This window comes from Camellia sinensis, chromosome 2 (genome assembly GCF_055761805.1).
Source record: "Camellia sinensis isolate YWXY chromosome 2, ASM5576180v1, whole genome shotgun sequence".
In the NCBI taxonomy this organism is placed as follows: Eukaryota; Viridiplantae; Streptophyta; class Magnoliopsida; order Ericales; family Theaceae; genus Camellia; species Camellia sinensis.
Window position 1 is genome coordinate 195,458,911 of NC_138962.1, and position 15,443 is coordinate 195,474,353.

General features: G+C 34.8%; 1 protein-coding gene across 8 annotated transcripts; it reads right to left on the bottom strand.

Moving 5' to 3' along the window:
- Nucleotides 1–1,359: 1,359 nt before the first annotated feature.
- LOC114314896 (putative disease resistance RPP13-like protein 1) lies at nt 1,360–10,882 on the bottom strand. 8 transcript variants are annotated; one of them, XR_014362240.1, is made up of 6 exons: nt 6,398–10,882; nt 3,379–3,623; nt 3,234–3,278; nt 2,372–2,573; nt 2,091–2,267; nt 1,360–1,987 (listed from the first exon to the last, which is right to left on the bottom strand). XR_014362240.1 is itself a non-coding variant. In XM_082916508.1 (2 exons), exons 1-2 carry the CDS (start codon nt 10,735–10,737, stop codon nt 3,620–3,622), a joined length of 4,344 nt encoding a protein of 1,447 aa, XP_082772634.1. In that variant the 5' UTR covers nt 10,738–10,882; the 3' UTR covers nt 2,986–3,619. The 8 variants fall into 8 exon arrangements, 1 of the variants encoding a protein (XP_082772634.1); XR_014362239.1 differs by having other exon boundaries at nt 1,360–2,267; XR_014362238.1 differs by having other exon boundaries at nt 1,360–2,267; nt 3,117–3,278.
- Nucleotides 10,883–15,443: the final 4,561 nt, after the last annotated feature.

Here is a 15,443-nt window from a genome sequence, read left to right on the forward strand (position 1 = left end):
ATTATTTGGGGCAGTATTTATATGCAGCAAGCTCAGGCCGTAGGGGTACACGTCACCATTAGCGATTGTAGAATCTTAGACTACCTAAGTGGACACTCTTCTTATAGAAGTGTCTTAACTGTATTTTTTTGGTCCGATGGGTGTTATATGGGAGAGGAGTTTCCACTGAGCCTAGTTGTCTGTGATGTGATAGAGGGATTGAGACCGCAGAATGTCAGTATTCTCAACGGGTTTGGCGAACTTCTTCATTAGGCCTTATTTTTCTAGAGGAAGTCCCATGTTTTTTGGGGAACTGGTAGATTAAGAAGGTTTGGAATCATGAAATTATTGTTCAATCCATTGCTATTCTTTGGGACCGTTTGGCGTTAGAGAAATAGTTATGTGTTTAAAGGCATGACTATGACACAAGTACAAGCAAATCTTCTTGCTGAAGAGCTTTAATACCTCAACATCTACTGTTGATGTTTTTAATAATGATGATATATGTATGCTTGCAAATTCTCTCTTTAATGTGACAGATTACTAGGTGTAGACTTTTGTCATAGATGGTTCGTGGCGGGCAGCTGATCAAAGTGCGGGCGTGGCATGTGTTTGCTTCAATATAGATCAATCACGGGTTCAAGATTATGCTTGTAGGATGCAGCTTCTCCATTGTTGGCCGAAGTTAAAGCGTGCTGGTAAGCTATTCATTGGACTAAAAGCCAGCATCTGTTAAGCATCTCCATTTTCATGGATAGTCAAGTTTTGGTATCTACTTTGCAACGGCAAGGCATCCCTGATTGGAGCATTGTGGCTATTATTAATGATATTAAGCTAATTAATAAGGATTTTGATTTTCTTTGTATTTCTAAAGTGAATATGGAATCATGTACTATCTAGACAAGTTAATGGCAACTCAAGCTAATATATAAAAAAAATAAAATAAATTACAATCACCAAAAAGGCATGGTGTGCACATCAAAGTATGGGTTTCATGTTGGAGTTTTTAATGTAGGGAGTGATATGTATGTGCAATATACATAAATTAATTCTGGAGGTTCCTAAAAAATCGATTTGCTTCAAAAATCTTGATTAATTTTATGATTTTTGGAACAAATTGATTTTTTAATCAATTTTGGGTTTTGTTTATTTGATTTTTATATTTCAAATTATAAGAAATTTGATATAATAATTAAAATGTGTTATGATTATTGTGATGGTTAGTGGTGGTGGTGGTTGGATTTTATTGTCTAAGCTAACGTTAACATAGTAAAATCTCAATTGGTTAAAATTTATAATGTTATGGTTTTGAAAATAAAAACTTGTAAAAATGAAATTATGGAAAAATAAATAAATAAATAAAGTAATTAAATAAAATAAGTGGTTAGATGAAATAGTAACTTTGCCTCCTATAAAAAAGCAACAATACTACAAACTCACCCTTATCTACCTAGAATTTACTAGAAAAAGAAATCAACGGTTTATATTCATTTCATATGTAGATCCCACACTTTATCAATTCAATCTCTACTATACAAACACATTCGAGGTAAATTCGGGAGGCGTAAGGATGGGTTCTTAGCATTTTTCATAAAAAAAGGGAAGTAGTCACACAAACACACTCTTATCTCACACAAGGTGCATGCGCAATGAATTGATCACAATATTGGGGACGGATGGATTGTACTGTGGCATATATGCTTCTCTGCCTTCACTTAGTCAGGAAGTTGTGTTCATGAAGGAATTAGATGCCACATCATAGAAGATCTCTAAATTGGTGCCCTTTATGGTTGGTATGATGTCCTCTGGAGTGAAGGTGTTAGTAGTCCGCATGCAATCTGGTACTACGGCAGGCACTCTGGGGGCGGCCATCCCCATAGACTAGTAGCATCCCCGCTTGTCGAAATGCCAAACTCAATAGAAGGGGCCCTCTAGCAAAATCATCTCCAACTCACCAGAGTGATGTCGAGCACCGCGATGAAGCACATCATGGTATTTGATGCCACACCTGCCCACAATGTCCAAGTCACAAACAAGACAAGTACGAAGTTAAGAAATCTCATAGCATAATGAATGAAAGCAACAGAGTACATGATTGAAGAGGGATTAACCCAATTGTTTGATCGAGGGTCACTATGTCGAAATATTATCTAAACTTGTAAAAGCTCGACAACCCTGGGGCCTGGCGGCAATGCTAACAGAAGTATTGTTGGGACCTAAGGACAACGTGCTAGTCCATCTCCTGAGTGTCAAGGGGATTCGCCCCTGAAATACTCAAAGCTCTATATCTACAATTCAGAGAGTTGATTAGTACAAGATGAGGCAAAAATTTCAGAATAAATGCATAAATGACATGTGCAATGTAGAAATGACATAAAACAGTAAATTGTACCTTCCATCGTTTCTAATGACCTTCAATGGTCATCTCTCAGTTGCACATGACAACACTAGCGTCTCTATAGAGGGTGACTAGAGCAGCGCCACCCCAATCGTAGTCGTCGATGTGATCAATGTCCACCATTAAGTAGTGGAGATGTATCTTGTTTAGAGGTGACTCCACATAGTAATCGATGGTGTCTGAGTAACCCATCAAACTATCAAATTTAAAAAAAAAAAAGATATTATGCTATCAATATTTTGTTTGATATAAATTAATCTCATTAAAAAGTTAAAAGACCCCCATCAAATATAAATTCTTGATTTATTGTTTTGAGAAGTTTAAATCAAAAATAGTTTTTGAGTTTATTTTTCATTTTTAGTGAACGTTTTAAATATTTTAAGTAATTTTTTAACTTTGTAGATTCACTTAATCTACACACTGAGATACATTTCAAAAGTAAAAATATTTTAAAACTTCACTTACATACAAAAAAAAGTTAAAAGGTGTGTTGTGTCAAGACTAGGAGAAAGTTAAATTCTAATAAATTAGCCACCTAAGCAGAGCTACAAATGAAGATATGTTGTGTCAAGAGACTTAAAAAATGGCCCAGAACTGCATTTATATATCCACAAATTGTGTTGGGTGCGGAAGTGAATGACTACAATGCTAACATATTCAATCACATTGTAAGCTGACTCAAACCACCAAAAATAGCACTAATGTACAATAACAGTAACCAAATTGAATTACTTTGCACCTATTCAAGTTTCACTAAACAGGTAGGATATTCAAACAGATTTTCATTCAAAGATTTCACTTTATTCAGAACTTTCAGCAGCCAAATCTTTTTCCAAAATGCCCTTTCAAAACTCACCCCATCTGAAGAACTGACCCATGTTTCTCTTCTTTGCAAATCCATCTCCAAATGATATGCCGATTAACAGAAAAAAGGCGGCCATTTTTAGTAAAGTGCCAAACCAGTTTGTCATTAGCAAGCCATGGGGAAAAAGGGATTTTACATGTCAACTCAGCTTCAAAATCCAAAAAGCACTATGTGATGAGAGCTTCATTGCATTCCAGACATCAGTGCTTTTATCAATAAGGGAGCAAACTTTAGCATCAGCATGGAATTCGTCTAACTTTGATGACAAGGAAACTCTCAGATGTGCATGGATATTTCAGCCTGCACTACCTTTTTTTTTTTTGGTTTAGATAACAAACCTCAATATTGTTGTGGAGAGTCTCAAGCAACCTCAAAAGCTACCTGCAAGATAAGAAAACAAAACCATAAGTTGATAAGAGGTTCAAAGTAATATACATGAACACAATTGTAGTAGAGATAAGAAGGCAAGCAAATTTGCTTAATAACAAATAAATTGAAATTAGCAACCAAACTCAAGCTCACGTCAAGGAAAAAGGACCAAACTTCATCATTTTATTAACTATTATTGTAAAATCTTAGCTACTCTATCAAGTAAAAGATGAAATGACTGATTCTTCCATATTGCCATTTTTGGAGTGGTAAAGTAACTATGGATTGCCCACATGAATTTTGACCAGACTAGATGGCTTACTAACTGTCAAATCTAGAATAGCATGCAAGGAGAAAGGCTTAAAAACACAAAGTGATTTTTTGCAAGGTCTGGAAATTTAAATGATCAAAAGTCTTGCTTAAGAGTGTGCTAGAGGGAGGTTTTTTCAATTATGGAAAGGACTTCTTCTCAATTATCTTGAAATATCTCTTACTCCTTTATCATTTTTTTTTTTTGGTCTCTTAATCCTTCATCATTTTTTTTTTCTCTCTTAATCCCTTATCACCTATGAGAGTTTTCTACATTACTGGATAAAGCCTTATTTTAGAATAGAGCATCCAAAGTACTTATCAAGCAAATTCCTGGCATACCTTGAAAACTCGCAATGCAGTTTAGATGATGGGCATGTGTACATCCTAAAGTTTGTTTCCACAACAACAAAGCCATCAGAATAGAAAGGTAATGACAATAGTCAATACATTTTTCTATTTAAATTTTCAACAAAACATTGAAAAAATACAGAAAAGCACAGTTTCACAAGCTGCAACTGCAGATTGTAACAGACTGAGAAAGTTGTCCTCTTTAGGGTTAAAAATATTGTTGATGCTCATGTAGGTGTGTTTGTATTTGGTGGAGTAGGCGAATGTACTTATGGAGCAGATGAAAAACAATATCAACATTCCAAGTGAAACGGAACCACTCATTAGCTCTCGTCTTGGCAATTTCAAAAAAGAACAAATAACTCGAACTAATACAAATTACTGATCAATTAAAGGTTTTGGATAAGACCATGAACATGGTGAGTAAGATTTTGGATGATGATGAGCTCCACATCTTTAAAGATTGTCACTTATACGGTTTGAGAGAGAAGCATTGTTGTCTTTTAAGGATAATAAAATTCTTCAATCTGCCAGCTTTTCATTCTAAGCAAGACCCTAAAATTCGAAACTCAAAATTTATGCATAAGCTTATCATCAGTAAATTTCAAATTTACAAAAGCTAGAACATGAAACAACTCAAAATTACAATGATGGTAACAATAGAAGAATTATGTTTGAGTGAGTAACTGTCGTGAAGAGTATCAAAAAGTGATGCTATACTTTTCAATAGACTTCAAAAAACCAGATTTATAAAGTTCAAAGCTTGTACATGCATTTTTTTTTTTCCTTTTCAAAATGAGATGGAATGCATGTTAAATGCACGATAGTAAAATAAAGATTCTCTTAAGGTCCTAACAAAAATGCAAACTTGAAATATAACTGAAACATGGTGCAAAAGTAAATATTTTCCTTCCATTCATGTACTTGTAGAACAAAAGTGCAGGGCTTCTATTGTTTACTTAAACATGGATGAATTAATGTGGGAACAAGTAGAATTTTAGAAGAATGGCAATTGATTATGCATGAATTGAGCTCAGGGTGAGTAAAAACAGGGGAACAAACTTGATACAGAAAGTTGAAACCAAACGGTCATCAATAGCCACCCATTTGACAAAATATTTGCTAAACCTAGAAAAAAAGCATCTCTTATGCTCTGTTTGTTTTGGCTGAAAATGTTTTTGGAAAAATGTTTGTCACATTTTCTGGCGGTTAGTATGATAGAAAATGAAAGTTAAATGGAAAATGTTTTCTATGGTCAATAAAAAATAAGCCTTTTCAGTGATAAATGCTTTACATTTTTGAAGGTGAAATTTTTTTCCTAAAGTGTAAAACATTTTTTGGTCTAAAGTCTTACCAACACCACCGCCGACGCCACCCCCACTACAACAAACACCACCGCTAATACAACTACTAGTACATTAGTTTCAAGTAGCAATCAAACATAGGATATCATTTTCTAGAGCACATTTTATAGAAAAATAGGTTGTGTTTGGTTTACTTTTGGAATTGTAATTCTAATAAAGAAATTTCAAAACTCATAAGCAAACACGCAACTTAAAACTCAATTCAAAAACTATTTTTAAAACTCATAAAGAAACACACAATTCAAAACTCTTTTTAAAAGTCATAACTAAACTCTTTTCAAAACAAATATGGCAGTTTTTCCATTAGCACCTATGAATAATACAAGATAAAATAACAAATGAGAATGAAAATTATCCATTCATTATTAATATTATGTTTGGCTAGGGGATTTGGAAAAGAATTTGAAAATGGAAAAAGAAAAGGAAAAGATAAGTGAAATGTGAATAAAGTATATTTGAATTTCACACACCTTTTTCCCTTTCCCTTTTTAAATCTCTCCCTAAATCTCTCAACCAAACACATCCTAAAGAAAAATTAAGAGAAAAGGAAATATTTGAAAGGAAAAGACAAAAAATAAATTAAAAAACAGAGCAGTGTGTTTAATTAATCAGTAATGTATTGATAATTTCAACAACATTCACAACAATCTTACGATATAGTAAACTCTCAGTTGTGATAAAAAATTGAGATGGATTTGGTAATGAGAAAATAAATAAACAAAAATGATATGGCAGATTTTGTGTTTGTTTGTTTGTTTGTACCTTATATATACGTGAGGAATGTATTGGATGATGGGCCAATATTCTTTCCCCTTTTCACACTTCTGTTTCAGTATTAGATTACATGCCAAGATCACCAGTGACAAAAGCGAGGGAGGGAATCCTTGTTCTGGAAAGGTCGCAAGCTCAGGGGAATACCAGATCGATAGATGCAAAAGAGAGGGAGGCAACCCTTCCTTTGGAAAGGACGCGAACCTAGGGCAATGCCAGATCTCAAGTCTTTGGAGAGAGGCGAGGTTTTGAAACTTCTCATAAGAGAGTCTTTCCAGATTTGGGAAGCGTCTGATGGTCAATTCGATGAGAGAGGTGGGCAGGAACATCCCTTCTTCTGGAAAGGACACCGTATCTCCCCACGGCCAACCACCGCCATAAAGATGGAGTGTTGTAAGAGAAGAGAGTTTGTGCAAACCCCACTCTAATGGCGATGGAGGCGGAAGTGGAAGTTGACCGACGTCGTCCACTCTCAATTTCCCGATATCAAGTGAAGTGATGTTGGTGGGGAAACTCCCTTCCTTGACAAAGTAGGAGACCATTCCTGCTCTGCAATCACATAAACCCAGATGTTGAAGCGAAGTGAGTTGGTTGATGTTGTTGTTCTCATCACGACCACCAAGTGACAGGGGCTCCAGATTAGAACAATCGTATATCTCCAATCGCCTGAGATTCCTGAGATTATTGGCTTCAGGTAAAGATTTGAGACTCCCACAATCTAGGATGCAAATAGTTTCAAGGGATGGACAATCAATTTTGATCCCTTCCTCTGCAAAAAGTGACTTCACATTTTTACACCACCTAATCGCAAGTTGTTTTAGTGTGGATGGTAGCCCACCTCTTGACAATAAATATGTGAGTGATGCACACATAGCAACGTCCAACTCTTGCAGATTATTGAGTGTCATCAACTCCGGTAGGGACTCCAAAGCATCACAACTTGTAACCCGAAGTTCTCTCAGCATAGATGGCAAACCCTTCATTGGAAAAGAGATGAGACTTGCACAACCTTCGATTCTAAGCACCCCAAGAGATGTGTATGTGTGCAGATCTTGTGGCAGTTTCTTCAGGATTCCACACTCTTCAATTGTTAAATACTCGAGTCTCGTCATGCAAGGCAGCCCCTCATGTTGCTGCTTTTTTGAACCTTCTCCTCCTTTTTCTTGCTCTTCTTCAAACAAGCAAACGAGTTTGGGGCAATGAGAAATCTTCAAATGGCAGAGGGAAGGGAGACATACTTGTATTCTCACCTTATTCCGCCACAATGTTATGAGTTCTTGGCAGTTAAGGATGTCCAATTTCTCGAGTCCCGTCAAATCTCGAGTAAACCATGTCGGTAGGAACGCCAGTTTTTCAACATCAGAAATGCTCAAAGCAGTTATTGAAGTCAAATGCTTAGACATTTCATTAGCCAGTAACTCTTCATCAGTTGTGCTTGGATTGCAGAGGGAGTCAACAACTGTAACGCGGCTAATATCCAAGGTGAGGGAACCAAGTTCAATCGTGGTGTTCGTCCCTAAGAGTGCTGGAAGGCTTTGGAGCATAACATTATTCATTGACAAGGATGCAAGTGATGGCTGAACGAGGCTCCAAACATCAATCAACAACTGCGGACAACCATCAATTTTGAGAGAATTGAGACAAGGAAGATCATTTGGTAATCTTCCAACAAGTTTGGGACAATTTATGATGGAAAGCTCACTGAGATGACCAAAGGCCTGAACTCCCTCTGTTTCAAAAGCAGAGCAATCCTCCCATTCTGGCATAAACTCAAAGCTCAGTCTCTCTAGAGAGGGGAACAGTTTGGCACCACACTGCTGCCCATAGAACTCACAACCCAGGTGCTTTATTGCACTCATTCCTTCAATGTAAAGGTCTTTAAGCAGGGGTAGTTGTCCAAGTGGTGGCAAAGATGTGCAACATTTACTACCTTTTAATCGCATGAACACCATTTTAGAGAACGAAACATCTCCAACCCATTTTGGAAATTTTGTACTGCCGTACCCACTAATGGTGAGTCGTTCCAACAATTTGAAAGGTCGCATAGCGTCAAGCACATCCCTCTCAACTATGTCATTCTGTGAACTACGAGATTCATCCCATTCTAGTGATAACTCTTTTAACTCCTCCTTAGACATTAAATTGGCATCCACAGCATCCTTAACACCACTGACATTCTCCATTCTTGATATGTGTATTGCCCCTTGAATGTGTGATAGGTTTTTCAACTCTCCTATTTTACGTCCACAATCTTTACCCACCATAAAATTTGACAATGTTTGGAGATTAGTTAATTTACCTATATGTAGTGACATCTCTTCAAATGATGGAATATGCACGCCAGTCATGTCAAAATGGCGCAAGTTCACTAGCCTCCCCATGTTTAGAGGCAACTTCACAAGTTCAACACAAAATTTCAAAAACAAGACTTGTAAATTGTAGAGAGTTACCACCGACTCAGGTAACTTCCTAATTCGAGAATGGGATAAATCAAGGTACCGTAGATGCTTTAGATCTCCAATGATATCTGGTAGTTCATCTATACCAGAATAACACAAGCGCAACTCACGTAAGCACTTTAACATTGGCAACAAATCATGAATCAAGTACCTTGTTTTGTAGTTGAATCTATTTGGCAAAAACTCTAAGAAGGTTCGTAAACATTTGGCATCATCGAAAGCTTTGAATTTTTTGATTCCGTCAAAGCTGCTAGAAACATAAGATGAATGTCGAGCTTTGTCTGAAATCTTGTTCTGCTTGCCACCCTCTGAATTATTCTCCAACCTAAAACAGATGCCCCCTGCAACTGCTTGAGCCAAATCATTGATGAGGTCATGCATTATGAATAGCAATTTATTATGCCTTGATGATTGGAAAAATGACCTAGACACCAATTCGTGAAAATACCTATGGCCTACATCTTCTATTTGTTCTTCACCTTCTGGGTGTTCAATTAAACCTTCTGCCATCCATAGCAAGACTAATTCCTCCTCCCCAAATTCATAATCCTTTGGGACAATTGCACAATAACCAAAGCACCTCTTCAAATGGGAAGGGAGATGATGATAGCTCAATTTCAGTGCTGGGAGAATGCGACTTTCCTCGTATGGTTTATCCCATATATTGCTAGTTAGTACCATTTTCCATTCATGCTCATTTTGTTTACATTGTAATAAGCCACCGAGGGCCCTTGCTGCCAGTGGCAAGCCTCCGCACTTGGCAACAATTTGCCTGCCAATTGATTCCAATTCTGGATGTTCACTAATATTTATATTCTTGAATGCATGACGGGAAAATATTAACCAGCAAACATCAGGTGATAAGCTTGGTAAATTGTGATATTTAATCGTCATCACCTTTTCCGCAACAGCTGTGATTCGCGCTGTGACAATGATTTTACTTCCATGTGCTCCAGCTCGCAATGGAGATTGTAGTGAACTCCATTCTTCATCTCTATGGTTCCACACATCATCTAAGAGGAGCAAAAACTTTTTTCCTGCCAGCATGACCTCAAGTTTACGTTGAAGGGCAGTTAACTCTGCCAAATCACATGACTGGAGAGTGAATGACTCCAGAATTGCCTTTGTTATTTTCTTAACATCAAACTCGTCAGATACACAAACCCATGCTTTTAGATCGAAATGGATTTTGACGCCATCATCATCATAAATGAGTTGAGCCAGAGTAGTCTTGCCAATCCCACCCATGCCGGTGATGGGAATGACATCAACTTTGTTTTGAGTTGGTGTATCTCTAAGAAGCAATTCAACAATCCATTTTTTATCTTCATCTCTGCCACAAACAAAAGGATCATCCAGCAAATATGTAGTTTCTCGTCTCGGCCACGCATTTGTAGGCCTATTAGTCCCCCCAATAGCCTTTTTCACCAAACCAAGTTCCTTAATTCTTGTAGTAGCATCTTGCAACTGACCATTGATCTTCTTTATCTTGGACCCAATTGCGAAATCGAATGAAATCGCACTTGGAGTAAAACCAGTGCAACAAGTAGAAAGGAGGAATCGTCGTACCGCATCAGTCTCTGCCCTGATCAGCTTCTTGCGTAGAACTTCAGTAGAAAACTCATCCAGCACATCGTCCGCATCGTAAGCCAAATGCTGGAGCTCTTTCAGCCACCTATTGACAGCCTTGTCAGATATCTGCTTGTCCTCTGCATCAGCAAGAACATCGTTTATATCTTCGAATGACTTCTTCAGCTTCTTGATGGAAGTGCTGACACCCTCATGACGCGCCAAGTTGATTAAATCAGGGGACAACAACTTGTCAATCACAGATTGAAGCAATGGAGAGATAAAGATCCCCAACACATCCATGTCTACTCGTCTTTGTTGTGAAAGAGCCCAGAATTGAATGTATGAAACAAAGCAATATGAGAGAGAGAGAGAGAGAGAGAGAGAGAGAGAGAGAGAGAGAGTTTGGAACAAGTTTGGTAGGTAGGTAATTGAATGAAGAATATGATTTTGGATGGTCCTCCCTACCTAGCAAGCAGGGTATATGATTCTGGACAAACTTTTTGTATAAAGCAAGCAGGGTATATGCTTCCCTCCCTCCCTCCCTCCCTCCCTCTCTAGCAAGCAGGGTATATGCTTCTCTCTGTTCTCTAAGTAAGCAGGGTATAATTTATTTATTTATTTATTTTTTTTGTACAACTTTCTAATTAAAAAAGGATGCCATGTAAATTAGAATGATGACCTCTGAGATTTATATACATATATATATATATATATATATATAATCAGTTTTACAAATTATGTTAAACTTGTAAAACTCAATGTATATTTTCTAAATTATAAGACATGTTAGTGTAATTTACTCCCCCCCAAAAAAAAAAAATGAAACAAACAAATATGACTTAATATCTAGAGTTTCTTACCGAACTACAATTTTTTTTTTTTTAAATAAAATTTTTAAATTCAAGTTGTAAACTTATATCCCAAGTTGTTTCATAATGTCCTTTTCTCTAAACTAATTTATTATAAAAAAAAATGATATTTTTTTAAAATAGTACTTTAACTTTGAAGTCGTGTTTGAAAATACCTTATAAATATTTTACATTTAAAAAAAAAATGGGCTCCGTATAGGTAGGTCAAAATAAAAATAAATATAAGGAGAAGAAAAGAGTGGAGTTATTTTTTAATCTAGTTGCAAACTTTAATACTTATAGTTAGTTCAATCGAATAAAAACAAGGGTTGAGCTTCCCTTCAATCCGTGATCAGACTAAAGGATATTGTTGGGCTCGTGAGGGCACACCACGGGTCCCGTTTCAATAATCTGAACCGTTCAATGCGTAGAATTCGTCAAGCAATATATGCCTATAAAAAATCACATTGATCGGATATCAATAGCTATCTCATCGGATCAGATTTTTGTCAACCGTTTATTTTTTCACCATCCATTTTTTTTTAATAAAAAACGGATTTGATCACATAGCTATCGATATCCGATTAACGTGATTTTGTATAGTCATATAGTACTTGACGAGTTCTACATATTGATGGTTCAGATTATCGAAACAGGATCCGTAGTGGGCCCTCACGAGCCCAACAATACCCTCCAATCTGATCACGGACCGGAGGAAAGCTAGACCCTAAAAAAAAATGAAATGTAATGTGACCATTTGAATGATAATTCAATTTTCAAACTCACTAAGATTATTTTAGGAGTTGGTTTCTCATTGCTTAAAGAATAAAGTGTGAAGTGTTTAAAAAATAATAAATTCAAAAGACAAAAAGAAAAAGAGCATATAATATTATTAATAATGTGGTAGAGCATCTTGTCCTCTTTCTGTTTTCTTACTTAAGCTTAATAATATTCTTCGTTGCTTTTCAAAAAAAGGAAAAAAAAAAAAAAAAAAGGTAGAGCATCGCTTGTAGTACTATGTTTCTCACTATCTCTCTCACAAGCTATAGAATTCACAAATATATGGGTTTCATCGCCTTGTAAGACACGATAAGAAATACACAGGCATCAATGATGGATCTAGAAGCGATTGCCCCCTACGAATTCAATCACTCATACATTAGTATTAGTTATTAATTATTTTTAAATTATACGAATTCACCCTCTCTAAGTTTTAAGAAAAATTAGTTAGTTGCACAATCCAAGCATTCTATATCTATGAAACATAACGTTCAAAGTATAAAAATCAATAGTTTGGGCAAAAGATAACATCTTAAAAAAAAAAAAAAATAGTTTTGTTTCCCACAACTAGTATAAAAAAAAGTCTTAAAATTGCCATCTTTTGAAATTCAACAAAAAGATATATATATATATATATATATATATATATAAATACTTATTTATATATGTTTTTCATACTATTTTTTACTCTTTTTTAAACTAATTTATCATTAAAAAAATGATATTTTTTTAAATAGTACTTTCACTTTGAAGTCGTTTTTTGAAAATACCTTATAAATATTTTAAATTTCAAAAAAAAATGGGCTCCATATAGGTAGGTCAAAATAAAATTAAATATAAGGAGAAGAAAAGAGAGGAGCTATTTTTTAATCTAGTTGCAAACTTTAATACTTATAGTTAGTTCAATCGAATAAAATCAAGGGTTGAGCTTCCCTTCAGTCCGTGATCAGACTAAAGTGTATCGTTGGGCTTGTGGGGGACCACCATGGGTCCTGTTTCGATAATCCGAACCGTTCAATGTGTAGAACTCATCGAGCAATATATGCCTATAAAAAATCACATTGATCGGATATCGATAGCTATCTCATCAGATCAGATTTCTGTCAACCGTTTATTTTTTCACCATCCATTTTTTTTTAATACAAAACGGATTTGATCACATAGCTGTCGATATCCGATCAGCATGATTTTGTATAGGCATATAATACTTGACGAGTTCTACACATTGACGGTTCAGATTATCGAAACAGAATCCGTGGTGGGCCCTCACGAGCCCAATAGTACCCTCCAATCTGATCACGGACCAGAGGAAAGCTAGACCCTAAAAACAAAATGAAATGGAATGTGACCATTTGAATGATAATTCAATTTTCAAACGAGCAAGGATCCTCAAGAGTTTTTTTTTCTTAAAGTTTCCTAGAGTGATGTGTTGTATGGTTGAGATTTAATGATAAGTCACATCAATTTTTTAGCATTAAATCTCACCCATACAATACACCACTTTAAGAAACTTTAGAAAAAAAAAAAACTCTAGAGGATCCTTGGTGTTTTCGAACTCCCTAAGATTATTTTAGGAGTTGGTTTCTCATTGCTTAAAGAATAAAGTGTGAAGTGTTAAAAAAATAATAAATTCAAAAGACAAAAAGAAAAAGAGCATATAATATTATTAATAATGTGGTAGAGCATCTTGTCCTCTTTCTTTTTTCTTACTTAAGCTTAATAATATTCTTCGTTGCTTTTCACAAAAAAAAAAAAAAAAAAAAAAAAAAAAAAAGGTAGAGCATCGCTTGTAGTACTATATTTCTCACTACCTCTCTCACAAGCTATAGAATTCACAAATATATGGGTTTCATCGCCTTGTAAGACACGATAAGAAATACACAGGCATCAATGATGGATCTAGAAGCGATTGCCCCTTACGAATTCAATCACTCATATGTTAGTATTAGTTATTAATTATTTTTAAATTATACGAATTCACCCTCTCTAAGTTTTAAGAAAAATTAGTTTGTTGCACAATCCAAGCATTCTATATCTATGAAACATAGCATTCAAAGTATAAAAATCAATAGTTTGGGCAAAAGATAACATCTTTAAAAAAAAAAAAAAAAAAATAGTTTTGTTTCCCACAACTAGTATAAAAAAGTCTTAAAATTGCCATCTTTTGTAATTCAACAAAAAGATATATATATATATATATATATATATATATATATATATATAAGTACTTATTTATATATGTTTTTCATAATATTATTATTATTATTATTATTTTCTCTTCTTGTTGATAGAAATTGATGTTTTAGTCAATAATAATTTTTTATTTTTTTGGGTTGAAATTTTGGTTAGTATATATTCACACCATTGTTAAAATTCTAGATTCATCCCTGTTAGTATTTTTTTAAATAATATTAATGATTACTTTATTGGTGCTGATAGAAGACAACACAATTAACCCCAGTTGGGACGGTTGAAAAATAATGGTAGCATTTCATTTTCCCCAAGAAATGGACAGATGTGGAGTATATGAGAAAAGAAATGTTGGAGATCCATAATTTAAGATTGGGCAAAATTCAGTTAATCCTTGGTGTTGGTTTAAGGCCGAAACTTTACCCCTATTGTTCAAAAATAGGCAGACAATCCTTTTTATGATTTTGGATTAAATTGCAACTCTAACACCATTAAAAAATAATGTAAAATTAGCTTGATAACCCTTTGTCCTTCTACCTAATTTTTGCTTCTCTTATTTTATTTCCCTTTCTTTCTCTCTTCTGCACATAATCTCTAACTTAAGCAACAATAATTTTTCATAAAAAATAACATTAATTCAATTAAATAACATAATAACCACCCATCAAAAGGGAAAAATAAAATTAAAAAAACCCTCTAATTATTTATTTGATCTCTAACTTTTTAAACTAATTTTCATTTAATTATATTTTGCACAAAAACAGATACATATATATACATGCATACGCAATATATATGGGAATTTTTTTTTAAAGGTACATGATATTAAGATTTTATAAGTTAAATGACATACAATATTTTCATAATAGTTAAAGTCCCTCAACATTTTTACAGAGACAATTTGACTTCTCTATGAAATCAGAGAAATTTCTCTAAGTTGGAGCCGAAATTTCTCTTTACAGAGACAATTTGACTTCTCTATGAAATCAGAGAAATTTCTCTAAGTTGGAGCCGAAATTTCTCTAAATCAGGCAAAATTTCTCTAAGTCGGGCAAAATTTCTCTGAGTTGAATTTTTTCTGTGAAAATTTTGAAAGACCTTGGCTAATAGAAAAAAGTATCTTGGACGTATCTTACTACACAAAATTGAAGAGGGATGTTTTACTAATTTTCCCTATATATATGTACA

What these genes read in the sequence shown, in the direction of transcription:
- LOC114314896 (XM_082916508.1), bottom strand. Translation starts at nt 10,737, where the DNA reads ATGGATGTGTTGGGGATCTTTATCTCTCCATTGCTTCAATCTGTGATT.